General features: G+C 35.8%; 1 protein-coding gene and 1 long non-coding RNA gene across 3 annotated transcripts in view; both read right to left on the reverse strand.

Annotated features, from left to right (window-relative positions):
- Window positions 1-22998, reverse strand: part of Asap (ArfGAP domain of ASAP) — a 56766-nt gene that overhangs the window by 24584 nt on the left and 9184 nt on the right. For both annotated transcript variants that reach the window (XM_028176866.2, XM_028176867.2), the window contains exons 2-4: window positions 16264-16336; window positions 10107-10255; window positions 22-276 (exon numbers count right to left, since the gene is read on the reverse strand). In XM_028176866.2, coding sequence (XP_028032667.2) covers window positions 22-276; window positions 10107-10255; window positions 16264-16336 — 477 coding nt within the window. The remainder of the gene's footprint in view (window positions 1-21; window positions 277-10106; window positions 10256-16263; window positions 16337-22998) is intronic.
- LOC149502916 (uncharacterized) lies at window positions 21321-21925 on the reverse strand. Its single transcript, XR_016323088.1, has 2 exons — window positions 21737-21925; window positions 21321-21688 (listed from the first exon to the last, which is right to left on the reverse strand). It is a non-coding gene; the product is annotated as an uncharacterized LOC149502916 (long non-coding RNA).

A 22998-nucleotide genomic window follows, 5' to 3' on the forward strand; every position in this document is an offset into this window, starting at 1 on the left:
AAATATCGATTGTAAATTTACCTCGCACATCTGCAGTTGAAAAAGTCTCCTTTCTTTTTCCATTTCATCGGCTATTTCAGCGGACGTAACTTCGCTACGTATGAGGCCAGCCTCTTTTGCCTGCGATTTCTTCTCTTTCTCGATTTTCAAATATTTAGACTCGTAATCTTTGGAAGCTTTGTCGAAAGGCCTTTTTAGATCACCTTTGACACCACGCAGGTCTCCTTTTAGAAGGCTATCGACCGGAAACATCACTATGTTGTTAATGTTTTGCATCTGTGAACAAAAAGCAAACTTAAAAATTCCGAAATTATATTAAAAATTACGTTTATATTAAAGTAAAGTTATAGTAAAGACGATTTTTTTAATTTAACGGTACAACGAGATTTTATCGGAGATACGTTTTTAGATTCCAATAACATCGTTCCATTTTGTTATGGTTTGTCATTTTGTTATCTCCCAAATCGCTCTAGCATTGCAAAACATTTGCATACTGAATGCACTAATTCGTTTTCGCCGAGGTTGTTGTTTCAAATATAATACCGTCATTTTGAGTGGCAGACTCAACTGTGCAATGAAAACACCACACAGACACAGACATCAGACATTGTTGCAACATTTACGTGCATTGAATAATGATCTCTCATATCTTTCGTCGTACAACATTTTTTCGTATACTACAAAATTGAGTGATCAATGAACATCACTACGTATCTTACTCATACTAACCAGCAGGGGTTGCCAACCCCAGCATAGAGCAAAACTGTAGACATGCTTCAAAAAAACTGTAGAAAATTAAATGTAAATATCAAATTAAAAAACAGAACAGGGAGGGCATTAGAAACAAGAAAAATCGTGTAATTATCAAAGTTTTAATCTAATTAAATGTCAAATTCAAAAGTTTTAAAGTTGCAATTATTCCAGTGCCTGCATGTTAAAATATATAGTATTACGTATTAGATTTTCATCTTTACTTTTGTTGAAATCGTACATATTTTTATTGAATTTTTTGGAATGGTCATTTGTCACATTGAACTCGAAACAATTTTTGATTTTTGTGTGCAAGGTATCTTTAATTGTGGTCGTAGAAAGTTAATTTCTTAGTTTCGTTTTCTAATAAAATAAATGACGCTAGCATCTTACATAAGAACTGTAGATTTCGAGGTCTAAACTGAAAACTAAGAGAATTTACGAAAAACTGTAGATCTACAGATAAAAATGTAGGGTTGGCAACAATGCTAGCCAGTAAGTCATATTTCAATTAATTGATCGACGAACGCGCGTCCTCGTAATTAACCGATCATTGGTCGTTCAGCTAGATAAAGTAATTAGTAGACACGGGGGAGCACAAAAAGTCAACATGCTACACACCGGTATCCAATACCCATTCACGGAGACACGATTAGTGATTCAATGGAGTGAATACGAACGGGGCAAATAAAAAGGGTTCGAAAACATAATGAAACCTTTCCTAAACGTTCGTTAGGCACTTCACTAATTACGCAAGGGTTAATTTTCGGTACATTGTTGTTAAACTTTAAGTGACTTCAAAAGTATATTGTAATACTTATTACTCCACGACTATTAACAAATTAGAGGTATTTTTGGTAATTTTGTATTCAGTTGAAACGCGTGACGCAATTTTTTTATTGCTTAAATGGCTGGACGAGCTCACGGCCCACCTGGTGTTAAGTGGGTACTGGAGCCCAAAGACATCTACAACGTAAATGCGCCACCCACCTAAGTTCTGTCTCAGTATAGTTACAACGACTGTCCACCCTTCAAACCGAAACGCATTACTGCTTCACGGCAGAAATATTCGGGGTGGTGGTACCTACCCGTGCGGACTCACAAGAGGTCCTACCACAAGTAAGTTGTAGACAACGAATACATCTGAAGAGCTCACTGATAACTTTGGCCCGCTCGCTATATTACAAAACAAATTAAATCACTCTTCGTGAAGACAATGCAACGGTTTAGAAGCATAACGATAATGCAATAAATGTTACACAATAATACAGTTTTGATGTTACTATCATCGAACATGTTCCGTAGTACAATCAACTAACCGTAAAACCGATCAGAGGACCGAGCATTTACCACGAAAAATGATTTTCTGAATCAACGCTAATTGTAATGTATGTAACTATACTTGAGACCTTAGAACTTATATCTTAAGGTGGGTGGCGCATTATCCAATCCATTATCCCAATAAAACTTTATCAAAATCATTTGACGACTAAAATGAGAATACTTAATGCATAAGCCTCAATAACAAACATGGTGTAGCACCACGAATATCAATATGATGCAAACAACAAAATGACAAAATAATCAAAATATTATTATGATGCAGTTCTACCGCGATTACTAATAAAAACGCGGTAAATAATATAATACAAAGAAATAATTCGTAAACACCGCTCATGTGTTAAAACGATCTCTGTGCTAAGTGAATGTTTCTGAGTAATGTTGATGTAACAATGATCATTGTTTTAATCAAGAGCACGTGCGATCTTTACATGCAACTATTGTATGTAAATTTTCAGTCGCACGCTAAAGTACTGGCATACTTTACACTTAAATCTGATTAGATGATTGTAAATTGTCAGTAAGACGATACGTTTTATGATACGTGTTATTAAAGACAATAATTACTGATAGCATTTTCATCATGTTACTTTTGAATGTTACAATGTACATGTTTGAATGTACATGTTAATATGAAAGTTTGCAAATTGACAGCAACATTAAAACAATTAGAACTTTAGTTAATCTTAACATAGGTACGCTAAGCATGTTAATCTAATAGGTTGGGGAAAAAGTTTCTTCGCATTTTTTAAGAAAATTCACATCATTTTTTAATAAAGTTTATTTACATTTAACTAAAGTATGTAGGTATCATTTTGTTCGATAGCTTTTTGCCATCTTGTAGGTAGGGTCATGATCCTATTGCTATTGACATTTTGGGGCTTCTGATCAAAATACCGCGACAATTGGTTTCGGCAGTCCTCTCGTGATGTGAACCTGACACTGCCTAAAGAATTCTGAAGAGACCGAAACAGGTGGAAATCTGAAGGTGCAAGGTCAGGACTATGCGGATGCATTAACACCTCCCAGCCAAGCTCTCTTAATTTTTGGTGAGTGGGTAAAGATGTGTGAGGTCTAGCGTTATCATGATGAAAAACCACATCCCTTCTGTTGATTAATTCGGGCCGCTTTCTCTCAACTTTTTGCTTCAATCTCATCGGTTGTTGAATAATGCCCTTCCAATCCCACCACACACACAGCATCACCTTGTTCCCGGGTTTCGCCACAGTCTGTGAAGCCTGACCGGCCTTTGACTACGACCTTTTTCGCACGTTCTTGTCGTACGTAATCCACTTTTCATCACCAGTTACTAGCTTCTTCAAAAATGGTTCGATTTCATTACGTCTTAATAAAGAATCACAAATGAGTACACGGTTCATTAGGTTTCTTTCAGTGAGCTCGTGAGGTACCCAAATATCGAGCATTTTTGTGTACCCAGATTTTTTCAAATGCGCCAAAGCTGTTTTGTGGTCAATTCCCAGTTCTTCAGCTACGTCGTAACTACTGATATGCCGATCTTGCTCCACTTTTTAAAAAATGGCATCCATTTTATCCGTAATAGGGTAACCAGAGCGACTTGCTTCTTTGACATCAAAATTCCGGATTGAAAACGCTTAAACCAAATTTGTGCTACTCTCACAGACACTGCACTAGGTCCATCGCAATTTTTTTTTCGTGGCTTGATTCGCATTTTTACCTTTTTTGTAGTAAAACTCTAAGATGTATCGAATTTCTTCATTAGATTCACTCATCGTGACAGTATGAAAAATAAATAAAAATCCCACTTTTTTCCTAATTTAAATTTGGAATTATCTTCTTTAAAATTTAAACTTTTAATGATACCAAAACCAGCCAGATACAAATAGTATAATAATAATAATATTTTTATTGCAAGTAACCATGACTCATATAAATTGTTAATAAGACTTAGACCTATGTTAGTAGTTATATTTACATCACAATGAATTACTGTCGTAACATCCCATGGGAGATGGCACCACAGCGACCCATGTATACACAGTCCAGCCTGCTTGCGATCATGCTCAGGATACTGTTGGAGCTGGCCCTCACTCTTACCTTACCCGAGATGCACACCTCTTACGCATGGTAGCGTAAAAACAATCTATGTGCGCGTCTGCAAACATCCCTGATGCGCTACAAAAGCGGGGCAGCACCACCAGCACCCTAAACGCGTTATTATATTGAACACGGAGAGCGTTATATGATCTTTGAGTATATCCAGCCCACAAGCTGCACGTGTAAAAGTTAGTACAGTAGGCCCTAAAGAGGGTGACCTTGACTTTAAGTATAGCCAAAGAGATTTTATAACAAGTTCATACATACTATAATGCGAAAAGACTTTTTCCCCAACCTATTATATTAAGTTACTCAAGCTTACTGAAATCTGATTTACTTTAAACAATACATTAGGAAGTATAAAATTATCTTCGCTTTTCGCGAGCCGTTAACATATTAAATTTACTTGTACTATTTCTAATCTAGAGTTTATTATTTTAATTATTTTATTTTCAGACTATTTATATAAAGCAATAACCTAATATTAAGAGAAAAAATTATTGGCGCATATCTAACTCCTGGTAGTTTGTGGATAATTTCATCATAAGGTAAAAACTCAAGTCTAACATAGTAGCAGAACTCAAGGTTTTTTTTTTTTTTGTCAGTAGGAAATCGCCGGACTTCCGCCCTCCCCTGGGGATGGAAGGCGGGGCATGTCGGAGTCGAACTGACTAAAACCTCCTGTCGCTCAACAACCCGCGTCCGAACCTCGCATGAGACAGAACCCATGAAAAGGAAAAGGGGGGAAAGTGAAGCGTTTAGTGCGGAGCACATCTCTCCCATCACCCTCCCCCTCGGGACGCCGGACCAGCGGTCGTCGGCGCCACGACCACCAGCCCTCTCGGTCGGCAGGCTATCCGGAGCCCGCCTAGATAGAACTCAAGGTACTATGTTTTCTACAAGCAAAGAAACGTAAATGTTAATTTATAATTTTATAGAGAATTAAAGAAAAGTCGACGAATAACACCAAAGTCGTGACCACGAAACATGTAAAATATTTGCAACGTCAGAAATAAAAACTTGAAAATAATAAACGCGAGACTGAAACCGTAAAAGTAGTTTTAATTAAGCATACAATTTGCATACATTATCATCAGATAACAACAATCGTCGCGCCGTCTAGAATCATAACCAGCATTACATTTTTACTTTGTTGCCACAACACAACGGAAGTTTTTGGAAGGGGAAATGTAAAAACGGCAGGTTACTTCAAGCGAGACGCAGCAACTTGGCCGACTCACTGATGAGTAATCTCACGTAACACAATACCTACTTAGCACTGCAGCTTTTCGCTACACATAAAAATCGTCTGACAAAGATGCTTCGGAGAAGGGGCCGAGATACAAAAAACGATATTATTATGCGTTTATTAAATCTAAGCAAAGTTAATATTTCTGACTTACATTGATGTTATAACTCCTATGGGTTTAACGTTGCGCAATTGATGCCACTTTTTTCATTATTTTGTTACGAAAGGGGGCGTTCATTATCATTGTAGCATCAACGTACGATGATTTAACGAATGGGTGTTTTTATATATTTGGCTATAGGTATAGGGATCTTCTCTACTCTCAATACATTCAGTGATAGTCATACCGGATTTCACTACTATTCTATGAAATATGCTCATCACATTATCTAGCGGTAAAAAACAAACAAGTTCTTTAGCGTATAACATGAGATTGTTTATGCGATTCTATTTAAAGTCATTAGGACTTTACCTACGAAATTGCTGTATTTCTTTATACCAATCTAAACATGTACTCACGGTATTGATGCATCTTTGCCAGCGCAGTGGTAGTTTTTCAATGCCCTTTTAGAAGAAATCAGGTGTAGGTTTAAGGGTAAGTTCTCGTTCCTGGCATCGCTTAAGCGCTGAACCAGGGTTTCATCAACTTGATGACCGTTTACGATTAACAAAAAGAATCAATTTATCGATATTATTACGATTATCAAAAAGATAAAAACACTAATCAATAAAAAAAATACTGAATTCGAAAATATTTTCGAAATTTCATTTTAACTTAGAATTTATTGCCAGCCATAAATAAATTACGTTCGAAAAGGCCAGTATTATACAACGGCAACTTCATAGGTAAAGACCCATATCACCCGACAGACCAGCTCATCAAAAGCAACATATACCTAAATCCAATTACGGGTCGCCGCCTAAGGTTTTTGGACAAGGACAAAGGATTGCAAGAGTAGGTCAAGGACGGGCCAAGGATTCTGCGCAGTACCTCACAATTCCGACAACTCCCTTGTGCGGAAACCTTCAATTGGAGAGGAAGTTAGGATTGTTAATACGTCATAAGCTTCAATAGACTTAAAATAAGCTGAAGGTAAAGTTTTGTCACATGTCAAACTTTCCTAACTAGCCCCGTTCAAGTTAAATTACGTATGCGAAGAAAACTAAGTAGATTAATATTTGTGCAAGAGCGCTACGGGTAATACAACAGCTAAGGCTTGGCTATCTACTTTTAAGGCACCTATAGAACTTGTTTTTGGAAATAGATTTAAATGTTAAAATTCATGAGCAATTAAAAATTAGTTTTGCCCCGGTTTAGCAGTCTTAACGTATATCATATTTGATGGTGTTTCTGAAGTGGTATACATAATATTAATTATGAGGGTTTTTTTGAAACAATCTAATTAGTCTCAATAAAACAACCGTCTTCACTCTTAAACCCTTAATTTTTAAATACGATTCATAAAAGAATATGTTCTCATTAGTAAAGATTTGAAGCTTATAAAACGCTGAAGTTTAATGTAGGTACTAATTTTCAACAATATATTATTTTCTCCAAATCTGCTCTGTCTAATTTTTTTTTTCTCTAACTACTGGAATTTTTCACATTTATGTAATTTAGTTAGTTATGTAAGATCTTCACTATCTAGATAAAACTGAACTCAGATAAACTATCTTAGAAAATAATTAAATATGATAAACCTTGTCTTTCATTTTATGACTAAACAGTGAATGCAAAAATAGTTTTTGTTAAAAGGGTACAAGTGGCTTATGTTGTAGGTACATGATATTTTCTGTCTTTTGTACGCTGTGAAGCTAATAATAGATATATATATATAAGTAAGTATTGCATAGTTATAGGATTTTGAGAATTTAATAGAGTTAAGCAGTAACACAGTGTACACAAAACATGCTATCGTAACAATTTTTAAAATCGAAATTAAATTTTGTTGACCTACAACAAAACGTATTTATCGATTACGTGCGCAGTCGGGTTTTATTATTTTTCCATGTTTTGCTTGTTTATAAATAGTATTCTGAGGGGCTTGTTTTCTTACAATGTGTTTTGATATTTGATTTGCTTTAAGCCAGTTTTGAAATGATATTGTTTGTTTTTAAGAATAAATCTGAATGTGTTTTTTTTAATACTTAGATGGGTGGATGATCTTCACAGCCCACCTGGTGTTAAGTGGTTACTGGAGCCCATAGACATCTATGACGTAAATGCGCCACACACCTATCCCCGGTGGTACCTATCCGTGCGGACTCACAAGAGGTCCTACCACCAGTAAACAATAAGTGTTTTTAACAATCGAATTTATTAGGCCCTTTATGTTACTGAGGTGAGTTCGATTATATTTAAGGATAAAAAAGAACCTAAACATAAAACAGGCTCGACAAAGGAGACAAGTTTCAACGAGAACCTCATACCGGTTTTAGTGATTCAGTCATGGCGACTTTCAATTTCAAAGAAAGTATAAACACGTACAGTAAATATCGATATTACACGTTCATTAATTATTAACCGGTTCTTCATAGGGTATCATGTTGGATCTATTGTTTGATGTAGTTTCAGCGGAGATGCGTGACATCGTCGCGTCACCCCGACCCATTTACAAAACAAATCAGTGGCTGCGCCCACGCAACGCGACTACGTCAATCGCGAGTCAACGCCCATACCGTACAACGAGATTTAATACCTTCGATTTCTAAGAAGGACGCACAAACTGTAAAATCATTAAGATCCTCCTTATAGGAATTTATCGGCGTTTATGAATCATCGGTATCGCCTTGGTCTAAGTAAAATTTTATATGCAGGTATCGATAAAATACTTGCATTAAGATATTTACTTGCATTGAGGTCTACTGGCGGGAGGACCTCTTGTGAGTCCGCACGGGTAGGTACCACCACCCCGCCTATTTCTGCCGTGAAGCAGTAATGCGTTTCGGTTTGAAGGGTGGGGCAACCGTTGTAACTATAATTGAGACCTTAAATTTTATGTCTCAAGATGGGTGGCGCATTTACGTGGTAAATGCCTATGGGCTCTAGTAACCATTTAACGCCAGGTGGGCTGTGAGCTCGTCCACTCATTTAAGCAATAAATAAAAAATTAATGACATGTCATCTGTCTAGAGTCGTAATAAAAGAATAACCTTCGCAGTAGTTTCGTAGTTTCTCATTTCATGATATGAAATTGTATTTTCATACGTATATGAAACAACACGGTTATAACTTATACTAACATAAAGATATAGTAAAAAAAACTTATACTAAAATAATATAACCTATAATATCAACTCAAGATACAATTACTTAAAGAGTGTGCAATAAATATGCAGTATATGTGTAGAGAGAAGCGAAATTTTTTGTTAAATAAAAATTACCGAGATTACTATTCGATAGTTGGCTATGCTTCGGATAATCGTAGTTTCTCTGTAGTGTAATTTCTATTAGTACTTTATTGCCTACTCCTTGCCACTCCGAAATTCAAAAGGAATTGGTAGAGTGGTCGTCGTTAATGATGATGGTGCGTTTTCATTAACTAAATCCACTCGCAGATAGAAATAAAGTTAGGGAAAATATCATAAAAGTAAAGTAATGAAAGTTGTAAAGGAAATAATACGACTCGTTCAAAGATAACATACAGCTGGTACCAAGCGCCGATATATGCAAATGCATACGATATAAGATTGACCTTATCGTCAATAATGATTAGACGATGCTTTTTAATTTACAACGGCTAATAAATAACGTGGCAACGTGTATATCTGAACGTATACGTAAACTGTTATTAAATTAATTCATTCTATCGTATCGATACACACATGCGCGTAAATTTACAGGTTTGTGTGTCGACCGATGGCCGTTTTAGTTACCGTTTCGCGCAAACAGGCCCAAAGTAGGACAATCGCCAAAGCTACTAGTTTTCACTGGTCAACATTTTAAACGGCACCTGTCTGAACTTCATTAATATATCTATATAGCTGACCCGGCAGACTTCGTAGTGCTATATCACTCTGCTATCAATCTATAAATAAAAGACCTAAGCTTTTGTATAAAATAAACATAAAACAAACAAAAGAAATCCGTCCGACGGGGGACACATTAAAGGAAAAACAAGATTGTTATTTTTATTTAATTCCGAGCATTTTCATATTTATCTACCTTTTAAACCTTCCCTGGACTTCCACAAATAATTCAAGACCAAAATTAGCCAAATCGGTCCAGCCGTTCTAGAGTTTTAGCGAGACTAACGAACAGCAATTCATTTTTTATATATATTTGTATTATTTTTTTAATTCTCATTGTTTATCCTTTTATATTGTTTTCGAACACCTCCGAAAATAGTTCACAGTGAGTATTATTACTTCAGTTATCTTTTTTTTTGTTGTTGCTGTATGTTTGTGGACGAGATCAAGGCTCACGTGTTGTTAAGTGGTTTCCAGGGTTTATGGACATTAATATCGCCACGTAACGTGATATATGATGTTGAAGTTTCAATTATCTTTGTTTTCCGGTTTTTCTATCCTACAAAGTGGAACGCATGTTTCGCGGCAGAAGCAAACTAGGTGGATGCGAGATAGATCGTTTATAACGCTAGTTGTTCATCCAACTATTAAAGTGTGCCTCTGTTTACAACGCGACGAGATGGTTAACGTGACCGTGTTTGGAATATCGTAATTTACTCACCAGAGTCTTCATAAGTGCCGATAGTTCCTTTGTGACGACAGCGAACTTGAAGAAGGCTGCTCCAATATCTGGCTCAGAATCTTTGCTAAGAGCGTTTCCAGCGAGCCGCTCCAGCGTTCGTGAAAGATACATCTCGTTGTCCACGTGGGCTAGAAACAATGAACTAGATAAATTATCTGTGTACTCACGGTAATTTGAAGCAAAAAAAAAACTTATAAGTAGAGTAATGTAACTTTTACCAACAAACAAAATTAGAGATTCCGCGTAAAATACCTCCACTGTTTTTGTTTTATTCAAAAAAGTTTAGTCCTAAACACAAAGTTTAAAAGTCATGTTTCAACTTATTTCACCTGAGCTGCCGATCATTTATTTAGTTAGCTAGGCGGATTAACTTAAGGCGACAGGAGTCGTTGCAAAAAACTCTCCGGACGTGGGATTATTCCAAATATAGCAATTAAGTATATTATGAAATTAAAAATCAAGTAGGTACATGAAAAAATACACACAAAGTTGAATTGTAAATCTACAATGATGTGCATATAATAATATTTGTAATCAAAAGATCAAATTTAGAAAAATCTGTCTAGTCCAAAATTTGTTTAGCTTACGAATTTGATACTTTTGAGGAGGTATACCTATCACATTATTGTGTATTGAAAGACGTACTGGTGTAAGAATCTTTGGGGGATCCGTGTCACGACCCACATTTACTTAGTTCAATCCCGCTGACGCTTTCTGAATATTAAATGGCAAAACAGAAGCCTTTCAATTCCTCTACACTAGCCTTCATTTTGTATTCTAAGAAGTTTGCATCAGGATGAGTTAACAAAAAATGACGCTCCAACTTGTAGGGTCTCCATCAAAAACATTTTTCTTTAAATAATAATATGTAGCTAAAAATTATATTCCAACTATGTACTGTATAATAAGGATTCGTTGTTGTAAATTTTTATGGGCATACAATAATATTAAATTAAAAATAAATAGGCTTATGAATAAAAAAATATATATATTCATTCCGTACTGTTTGAAAGTTTTCGATTTGGAAAATTCCACAAGTAAACGTAACGTGCCTACAATACAAACGTACCTGCGGCAATGTTCAGTTATTTAACTAACTGTATTTTCGTTACTCATATGTTGTTAAACACGAAATCATCATTTAGGAATGTTTGTGAGTTGGTTTTTGCGTTCGAGAAGTGCGCGCGCGACCTTGCCCACTACGGGCGCGCAATCTGAACCCGCGCGACCAGTTCCGAGCACAAACCAAGCTCGAGCCGCTGTAAACAAACTTACATAGCACGCGACGAAATAAAAAAAATAAAAAATCGGTTGTCTGTAAACTCGGTTTACTGACGATAGTTGAACGTGACAACGTCATAAGAAAATACTGATGGAATGGTTTCATTTTTCAAAAGAAAATTCTAATTTTACTATAGGTCCCGCAGCAGTCGAAATTCGACTATAATTAATTGGAATTGTAGGTTTGTACACTATTATGTATTTTATACTTCTATAATTACAAATTTCGCCAAGACTACAATATAAAAAATATTAACAAAGACAAACCATATTCTATTCTCAATTTGACAACAGACGTCAAGAACAAAAGTTTGACAATAAATAGTAATTAATAGTATGCATGCGTGTTGCGTCAAATACATGGTATGTAGTGTGTGTAATGTTTTCTTTATTGATTAATGTATCTTTTATGCATTATTTAAAAAAAAAATTAGCATTGTGCACTTCTTCTCAATATTCTCTATAAGTGTGGTTTCATACTCCTCCGTCCGCGCAATTTTCTTAAAAAGGGATACACAGTTTTTGCTTCACGTATTATTTTAATTTTATTTGTTTGATAGATATTTTGTATGGATATAGAGGAGGTAAACGGAAATCACTATTGAATTGATCATGTTACATTTATTTGTACGCATAAATACAATTATGTCAATTTTTTTTTTTTACTATGTACGTAGTTTTTTTACAATTATGAATGTGCTTTGAATTGTATTATTGTATAGCAGCTGTCCACGCGGATGCATCGCTCACTCAAGTAGGAGAGAGACAGATGTCTAACGCTGCCGAACGCGGAGGCCGATTGTGCCTCTTTGTCGCTCGTTGCGCGCTCTCCCTTGCACTTCAAACCTTAAATGGAACGCCTCCGAGCGAGGTAACGCCGCATGAGTCATGTTTTTTCGTGCGTGTAGCCGGCTCCATCGAATTATAAGATGTTGTCACGTCAAAAGCATTTAAGTATCGATCAAACCTCCTACACGTCTTTCATTTTTAAATTTAAAGACGCCTCTGCGTCACGTTTTTGTGTGTGTGGCGAATTTCAAATTATAATTTGTAACACCCGTATATTTCAAAGTCAAATGTGTATGTTAGTAGATAATAGAAAATTTGCATTAAGTTCATGTAGTGAGTATATTCTTTCAATTACAATTTTTAAACAAAAGTAAAAACCAAGTATCAACGAAAAACGTGGCTGTATATCGAAAGTCAGTCAAAATAAACACCGACATATTTTTTTTGCTTACGTACTGCTTAAGCGAACCTGTTCATATATTATATTTATAGCTATCGCGTATTGATCAAAGCAGAATCGAGTTTTATAAGAAATAGTGCTAATAATTTACACACGTTTCTATTTTAATGGTTACAGTTCGTTCGGTGTCTAGCCGAATTCTAAACTAGATTCTGAACTAGATTTATGGGCAAATATAAAATATGTGCATCTTAAAACATATGTATTCTACTTGTATCATAAAGTAGACATGTAAAATGATAAGATCGAATAAACGATCCCGTGGCAAGAGTTTAACATTGACGGATTAAATTCAGAGTGCACATATATAAGAATTATATTAAATCATTCGTTGATAGGGCATGCAGGGACGTCTTAAGCTAGGATGGGGCCCTTGGGCACACAAGAATTGAGGCCTTTTGGAAAGTAAAAAAAGCGAATTATAATAACATTTTTACTGAGTATGACCATTTATTATAGGTAATCAAATACAGTATGATCGACAAAAATGTTTTGAGAATAAACGTGTGAGAGAAATTGTCGGTCTTTCGGGGCCCCCTGAGAATGGGGGCCCTGGGCACGGGCCCCGTGTGCCCTTATGGTAAAGACGGTATTGAGGGCATGTAATGTTGCTTTAGAAAGCTACCGTATGCATCATGTTTCAAGGACTATTGAAAATCTGTCTTTTTTTCCTGGGTAAGCCCGTGCCTTTTTACCCATCCTAGTGAAGCTACGTAGAACTCTGCACCACAAGCAGTTCCTAAATAGTAGAAAAAAGTTGGAATATTTTTCTTGCCTGTCCATATATTCTCAAACTTTTTCAAAATTTTCCACATTTATTGGAATATTTATTTTGTTTACGAGTGTACCTAAAATAACTCTCTTAATAGTAAATTACTAAGAGCACAGGCAAATTTATTGACAATGATAATTTCCAATAAAATAATAACATCGGTAAAAAAATTTTTTTTTTTTAATTGGTCTGTTTCTAAAATTAATGTAATAGCTTAATAGTTTTTGCATACAGAGACTCGTTAGTTTCGTGGAGCCTAAACGAAAATTCTAAAATGTGAAAGAAGTACGTAATATGTATGTATTTAATGTTAGCATGTTTCTTACATTCAACTTCAAACTCAAAATCAGATGTGAACTATACTATCTGTATCTACGAAATATAAAGTGTTTCGTTTTTTTTATTATTATTATTACAGATTGAATATAGCAAAAAAGCAGCGAGTGTATAGTAAATTCTAAATGAATAACTACTTATATAAAAGAATAATAATAAATACTGTACGCTCTATTCATTATCTCTTTCCACGCGAAACCAGAATGTCGATCCACTTTCCTTGACAAGTCAGACATAAAGGGAAATTCATATCAACTTCCATAGACGACTGCTACTTATATTGAGTTTTAATTTAGTTAAATTATACGTTCACATAATAATTATATTCTAAAACAAGTAGGTAGAGCAAGATAATTAATGAACAGGCAAAGTCAAAGCAGGTAAGTACCATTTTCTCCTTTTTGTTAAACGATTCTCCCGTCAGTTTCTTTTCCAGTGTATCAATAATTAAATAAAATAAATTATGCATCGTTATAGGATTTCAAAATTGAATTTCGCAATTTATGGTGAACGTAATAATAATATTATTGTTATTAATGATTTTAAAAAGTTATGCGCTCCAAATATAAAAGACGATACGATTAAATCATTGATATACGCATCTCTATTATTAAAATTATAAATAGGGTTGAAGTATAACTTTGCCGTTTTAGCATAATGCCACTCCATACTACGAAACCAAAAATTACTCGTAATATCGTTTTAACATCAAAAGGTCCGCAGAAGCTATAGTTAGGTCGTCGCTACTCGCCAGACCTAGTCTCAATCGATATGCAATTTTTAACTATTCATTGGGGAAATAAAAATATTAGTTAACGCCCAAGACGCGTTACACTTTGTCAGAACTTAGTAGATTTACAGTAACTTTATACGTTGAAAAATAATGTAGGTACATGCGTTTCCAGAGATCTTTTTTGCCACGTACCATCCGGCTATGGAATGAGCTCCTCTCCACGGTGTTTCCCGAGCGCTATGACATGTCCTTCTTCAAACGAGGTTTGTGGAGAGTATTGATCGATAGGCAGCGGCTTGGCTCTGCCCCTGGCATTGCTGAAGTCCATGGGCGACGGTAACCACTCACCATCAGGTGAGCCGTATGCTCGTCTGCTTACAAGGGCAATAAAAATTAATAAAAAATTCAATCGCGTAAACGAGATGGTCATATGACACTCGATGTCATATACATAAATACACGTACAACGATTGGCATTAACAAATAATGTATATTATGTCTATTTATGGGCAGTATTTGTTGCGATATTTAGGTCATTCTAGTTCATCGGGTTGAACGGCCTTTCGTCCTAGGAAGCCGGTTTTCTGTTCAGGGTAACCTATGCTCTTTGTGGAACATTAAGTGTTCAAAGAAATATATGTATGGATCCTGAATACATTGCTACTGACCCATTGAAATTAAGTCATGTTCCGGAGCACTAAATACATTCTTTTGATTTTTCCTTATCAAATTTTAGACATTTAATGGAAAATTTGAGAAACACGAAAGCTCAAATACAGAATAAATTACTCCAATAAACTAATGTTTCACGATAAACTTAACTTATTAATGATACGGTGAAGAAACAATAACGTTCTGTCGCCATAAATAAACACAATTAAGACTTTAAAACAAAAAAATGCATCGGATATTTCTGTCGGTAAAATCTATTCATACGGTAACTTCCTCTGCAACTATTTTTAGTCGGGAGCTCGTTCCCGCCCCAAGTCGCGTGGTCGACAAATCGGTTAGTGAGACGGGAATACAAAACAACTCGAGCATTTTGTTATTATCTCATCTTCTACACTGCTCAAACGAATTTCACTCAATTGAAACAGTTTTAGGGCCACAGTCATGTCGTCAAAACGCCGTTAAAATTATTTTATTATCATCCCGAGTACCAACTACGCGATTACGAATATTAAATTACATATGTTCAATTGTTAAAAGAATGCAAAAGTCTCAATGGTATATTGAGATATATAGATCTATAACATTTAGATCATGGTCATTATAACATTTAGATTTTTTACTGGTGGTAGGACCTCTTGTGAGTCCGCACGCACGTAGGTACCACCACCCTGCCTATTTTCTGCCGTGAAGCAGTAATGCGTTTCGGTTTGAAGGGCGGGGCAGCCGTTGTAACTATAATTGAGACCTTAGAACTTATATCTCAAGGTGGGTGGCGCATTTACGTTGTAGATGTCTATGGGCTCCAGTAACCACTTAACACCAGGTGGGCTGTGAGCTCGTCCACTCATCTAAGCAATAAAAAAAAATAAAAAAATCTATACTCCTAGGTTTAGTAAGTGATAATCGTATATAATTCCCATTCACGATACGTAAGTAAATTCTTTGTTACACTAACATAAAATATTATTGAATTGGTCGCTGATTACAGAATCACTTTAAGCTATGTTTACGACAGAGTTGACATTTAGCATCCTACCAATTGGTAATGATTTTATTAGAAATACTACGTAGGTGTATTTCGAATGTTACATACCATTTCCGGAATTGTGTATGGCTTTTATCGCCTTCTTCAGTTTCGTTAGGCCATCGCGGTCGTAATCCAGTGTCTGTAACAACAACAAAAAAAACTTAATTGCATACAAATTTGCCTTTAATTTAGTGACAGATTAGTGGTTTTCCTTGAACGTTTTTATCAAGTAATAAATAATAGTTTAAAAAAACTAACAAAATACGCTTTTAAAAAAATAGTGAAAGAAAAAATGATTTTATTGTAAAAAAAGCGTGGGGCGTAAGCGTTATCAAAATAACCCTTCTCCTCATATCGATCATCATCGCGCTTTTTTTACAATACTTAATATAATTTTTTTTTACACTATTTTTAATTCAAATTTATTAAAATTTATTTTCTGTTTTTTAGTTGGATTTTCTATAAAAGCGTATTTTGTTAGTCTTTTGAAACTATTATTTATTTTTCATTTTTTAGTTGAATTTCAATTTTTTCAATATATTTCTTCTATTTTTTTTAAATATTGAATTGTCATCGGTCCTTAATAAGTATACCAAATTTCGAGTTAATCCGACGTTTTGAAGGGGGTCAAAATCATGTTCAAAGATTCCGTTACAAACATACATACGTCTGAAGATGCGTCTGAAGCTAATAAAAGCGTATTAAAAACGTTAACTATTTATGTTATTGTCAAAATTCGTTCATTGGTAGGGGAACGCGTCGCGCTTCACTCGAAGGTCGTCGGGTGATCACAAAGCAGCGAGCACAATAGCGGGCACGAGCCACTAAGGCGCATTCAACATCTGTCGCTTCAGCTGGTTAATAATCAATGCACCCTCGTTATGCAACCGTCCGAAATAAATCTCGTAAGCCCTCATTCGCACGGGCGTTTTAAAAACGTTGCGTTAAAACTCGGCGTTGGCGCTTTTATAACGTTCTCGCTGTAACGTAATCTGTAGCGTCCAACGCTTAGCGCTCAAAATGCAACACTGCCCAATAAAAAAGTGTCGCGTTTTAAAAACGCTGACGTATGAACATATACTAGGAAATGTATCTGTTCTATTTGAACGATTTTTTAACGCGCGCTAAAAAAAGCTCCCGTGCGATTGAGGCGTAAAAGATCCAGTTCCGAGCACGTTTGCTTGATACAATACCGATGCTTGTATGTATACCAAACTATAAATTCTTCTTGATAATTTTGCGTGTGTATTCGAGAAATTCACATTTAAAACTTTAAAAGTAATGTTCTGCTATTCTAGTGAAAATTTTAAGTCACTTGATTTGTAAAACTCGTCATTTAAGTGGCCTGAAAATAAACCTAACATGTTGTTTATTTCAAACAGATTTATTTTGTCAATTTATCTTTCAAATTGTTTTTTTTTCCTACCTAAGCTGATAGCCTTGAGAGGCTATATCACCGTCGCCTTAACTAGTAGGTGAGCTCACGGGGCTCAAACCCGATGACGTTGCTAACACGAACCCTAGCAAGAGCCGTGCTTCGCAGAATCTACCACCGGATCGGAAACGCGACCCACTGAGAAGATCCGGCGAGAAACTCAGTGGGCTGCCCCTTGATGATTTTTTGTGTATATTTGGGAAATTCACACCAAAATCTTTAAAAGTAATTTTCTGCTATTCTGGTGAAAATTTTAAGTCACTTGATTTGTGAAACTCATCATTTAAGTGGCCTGAAAATAAAACCTAACATGATGTTTAATTAAATGGATTATCTTGTTAGTATATCTTTGAAATTGTTAATAAAATTTAGAGCTGACGTACGAATCAGCAACCCATCTAATATTTATGAGCTACATAATATATCTTTGTGGTAAAATAATAAAGCGTTTCTATTAGATGCTATAGACATTACGGCTGGAACTAACCATACAAGTCTAAGCATAGGTAAACGATAAGATTTATTACTGTATAAATCTTACGATATACTACATCGCTAGAGTGTTTAATGTGATGTGTGGAAGTCGGTAGTTTGCGTATGTAAAGCCCGTTTTATTACGTGGTCGATGTAGTGACCGCAGTACCATATACGTAGCATTCAATGTCTGCAAAATGTGTATGGGTTTCGGTCAAGGTGTTCGTTCGTTCACTCAATTATTGTTATACGAATTTACGAGACAATTCATCGACGCTCTTTTAAGCATTTTTAATTGGATTCTCAAATCAAGTCTCTATTCTCGTCGTATTTTAAGTCGTCGTGGCCTAAAGGATAAGACGTCCGGTGCATTCGTATGCAGCGATGCACTGATGTTCGAATCCCGCCGGCAAGCTTCGATCAATAGTACTATTATTGATCGAAGCCGGCAAGGTACCAATTTATTCCAATGAAAAACTAACTTAACAAATGTTCACGGTTAACTTGTACTCACGTTGTAGATGTTTATGGGCTTCGGTAACATCGGGTGGACTGTGAGATCGTCATAAAAAAAATCATATCAAGTCTCGTCAAAAAAATTTGATTAGCAAGTCAAATAATTGACTTATAAAAAAAACAGATGAAGTAATATGTATCTATCACGAAATATAATAAATACATATTACTCGTATTATCACGCAAAAAAAACCGTTTCCTTTATCAACTAATTCCAACTTCAATTGTGTTTGACAGAAAAACAAACATGAAATAATTGTTTCAGATAAGCGGTACACGATAAAAATAGTCGAATAAGTACATTTAAACCTGCATAATTCACTTGTAACTGAACCTTGAAATATTGTGCAGTGAATAGCTTTATCTAAATTGACACAATCTGCACTAAAGATAAGACAAGATAGAATACAATACGAACAGATTCGCTTTCTTGCTTGTGGCCAACTACGCATGTAAACGAGATGAAACTGAGCAATTAATTATATTCATAAATCCAAAACCGTGCAAGTGTGTCTCGATAAAAAGCATTGTAAAGTTATGTAGTCAGGATGAAATTTCGCGATGTTAAAATTATTATTTATAATCTCTATATATAAAAATGAATTGCTGTTCGTTAGTCTCGCTAAAACTCGAGAACGGCTGGACCGATTTGGCTAATTTTGGTCTTGAATTATTCGTGGAAGTCCAGGGAAGGTTTAAAAGGTGAAAAAATATAAAAAAGCTCGGAATTATAAAAAAACAAACAATTTTGTTTTTCCTTTGATGTGTCTTTTATTTATCGATTGAGGCACTACGAAGTCTGCCGGGTCAGCTAGTTAACAATGAAATTAAATATCAGCCACCCGCGGCTTCGCCCGTGTGATCAACGAAAAGTGTTATTCTAGTTTCATGTGGGAATTAGATTTTCTTTTCGGGATAAACGGTAGCCTGTGTCGCGCTCCTGATTTAATACTATCCCTTTAAAAGAAATCATGTCAACTATTGCATCGCTTCGACGTAAAAGGAGGACAAAGAAACACAAAAACCAACAAACAGGCATACTTTCACATGTAAATATATTTATAAGAATGGAAGTATGGATATGGTAATATCGATGCTTTTTTCTCCTAAATTTTCGTACTTTTTTTTCCTACCTATTTAAGCTGATAGATGCTTGAGGAGCTATTTTAGCGTAACCTTAGCTAGTAGGTGAGCTCACGGGGCTCAAACCGGAGTGATGCTAACACTGACTAGCAAGAGCAATGCTTCGCAGAATCTACCACCGGATCGGAAACGCGATCGACTGAGAAGATCCGGCGAGAAAGTCAGTGGGCTGTGTCTATGGGTTAAAGCATTTTCGTACAATGAACAACCTCTACTCAGAAAACGAAAGTACAAGTTTGTAAGCGATATAAAAAAAACAGCTGTTGAATATAGGCCAAGCGATTAGTGTCAACAGATGTTTTATTCTATCGACATTAAAACTTAATGCCATCTTAAATGTATAAGTGTTAAGTGTTTTAACACGCTTCGTGTTGCGAAATATTGTATCAACAAATTTTTTTTTTATTGCCTTTGTAGGCAGACGAGCGTACGGCCCACCTGATGGTAAGTGGTTACCGTCGCCCATGGACTTCAGCAATGCCAGGAACAGAGCCAAGCCGCTGCCTACTGCTTTGCCTACTGCAACTAAATGAATATATGCCTTCAACTTCAAACAATCGTTATTAACAGCCCGCGTTTACTTTCTAAGCATTATTTTAGCCACCTTTATTGTGAATAACAAAATAAATATGTAACTTGTATTGAAGTTCTGTAGAAATTTTACCAAGAACTATTCAGCGGGCACATTTACTCATGACAATATAATGTGTGCTAATAAATGTCGGTTACGCGTTCACGCTATTATCCCAAATATACTTGATGCTCTCATTTATTAAAACATCTCGCATATCACGTATTGTAATTTTTTTTTTATTGCTTATATGGGTGGACGAGCTCACAGCCCACCTGATGTTAAGTGGTTACTGGTGCCCATAGACATCTACTACGTAAATGCGCCACCCATCTTGAGATATAAGTTCTAAGGTCTCAAGTATAGTCACAACGGCTGCCCACGCTTCAAGCCGAAACGCATTGCTTCACGGCAGAAATAGGCAGAGTGGTGGTGCCTACCCGCGCGGACTCTCAAGAGGTCCTACCACCAGTAATAGATAATATAACAGAAACCCACCCTAAAGTGCTAAAACTATTCATAATCAGCTCAAACGGATAAACGATGCACAATGCAACAGCTATACGTGGCCTATTGAATAAGACACCAATCGTAATTGTATTTCTGCGGCGTATAGCAGCCATGAGCCGAAGAGTCGGATGGCTATTATAATACCATTGAAATTTCGACTTCATGTATGGTGGCATTCACGTTACGATGTCTATGGGATCCGGTAATTACTTATCATCGAGTGGGCCATGAGCTCGATTGGGTCGATGGGTATCTATGCAACAAAATTAAACCATCAACATGATTGATTGATAGTGTGATTTTCAGCGATTCTCAACCTCTGTGCTCCGTCACTTTTGTGTACCACGAACTTTGGCATTCAAAATTGTTATCAAATTATTCTACACAGTGGTAAAGCATATTAAAAGGTAAGTAAACAAATTTGTAAACTATTTTTTTTTCTCTGTGTGCCGTCAAATTTCGTAAACGTTAAAAGTGTGCCGCGATAAAAAAAATGCTTGAGAGCCACTGTATTATTAACCAATATGGCGTCCCAAACTAATCTGCAACTACGGCCATTAAAGTATCTTCAATTCCATACTTAAGCAAAACTACGTAATAAAAGGAACGATGGCTCACTTTACGACGTAACTTAATCTCAACACGACGACATCAAAAAGAAGTCTCTGAAAGACGCTAAAGCTTTGTTCCGAAATACGGACTTTCTCTTATGCTCGTGTCTGCATAGAAATACATTGCGGTTATGCCACGTGCTGTTTAGCACAAACAAGCCATTGTGTTGTTTCGTTGGATATAAAAACATAAGTGTGTATTTTTTTTAGCACATAAGTAAATGTTGTAACCTGTAACTATAATCCTGTTGTAACCTGTAACTATAATCCTGTTGTAACCTGTAACTATAATCCTGTTGTAACCTGTAACTATAATAACAGGAAGCTGTGATTTATCAAATACAAATCACCCATTATAAATTTAGGCATCTTATGTAGATATTAATTTACTCGATTATAATTTATTGAGCTGGCTGTTTCAACTGCATTATACATATACATAAGGTAATTTATTTAGCTTCGAACCATTCTGTCAGGGCTATCTAACGCAATAAGTTTTTTTTTTAAATCAGACTAGCGTTACTGGATATATGTATTTAAACACTAGCGACCCGCCCTCGCTTCGCTTGGGAAACATTAAAACACACATGAAACCAAAAAAATAAAAAAATAAAAAATAAAAAAAAGTAGCCTATGTTCATCAGGGACAATGTCGGCTTCTAATGGAAAAATAATTTTTCAAATCGGTCCAGTAGTTTCGGAGCCTATTCGAAACAAACAAACAAACAAATCTTTCCTCTTTATAATATTAGTATAGACAAGCCAGTAAGTATTGTAATAACAGAAAAAAGTCATCCAAATTGCAAACAGCATAACAAAAAAATATTCTCAACGGTCGCTTAGGTCAAGTTATGAAATACACTATCAAACTTTCATCTGTAATTTTCTAGGCCTAGTAATTTTGTATGGGCGTTGATGTAATTGCTAGTCAGAACATGGGATTTGTAAATATTGGATATGACGTGAGGTGAGAAGTTGTATCAAAACTTTGTTTAATTTAAATTTGGAATACAGTTGTACCAAAATGTCAGAAAGAAGACGGTCGCGGTAATAACATAAAGTCGTTACGTCCGATTTTTGAATTTGAAACGAGAATTTTTTGAAATTCCGATAAATAAAAAAAGAGGTTTGTGTTTTGTTTATTGTGCTATCTAACGATTTTGTGTGTGTTCAGGCTTCGAAGACCGTAAATGGAATGACTGACCTTGTACGGTTAGACCGCCAGCGGTCTTCAAAGCATTGCGAATGGGAATTCGACGAAATCGAAACGAGAACAGAGACATTTTCTGAACGTTTGAAAATAATGATGGTCATTAAAGCCGGGATGGTTTTGTTAAGGCGCTATGTGGTCTACCTCCTGAACCCTTTAGTTTGCACATCAGTCGCAGCTAAGCGGGTAGATCTCGGTTAGGACTATGTACGATTATTTTTTTAAATTAATGGTTAAATGATCTCACAGTCCACCAAGTACAGGATAATCGGAGCCCAATTAGCCCATCTTAAAAATTGAGGTCGAAATCTCAACTGTATTGTACTGTCTC

The sequence above is a fragment of the Bombyx mandarina genome, chromosome 05, assembly GCF_030267445.1.
Source record: "Bombyx mandarina strain Sakado chromosome 05, ASM3026744v2".
Taxonomy (NCBI): domain Eukaryota; kingdom Metazoa; phylum Arthropoda; class Insecta; order Lepidoptera; family Bombycidae; genus Bombyx; species Bombyx mandarina.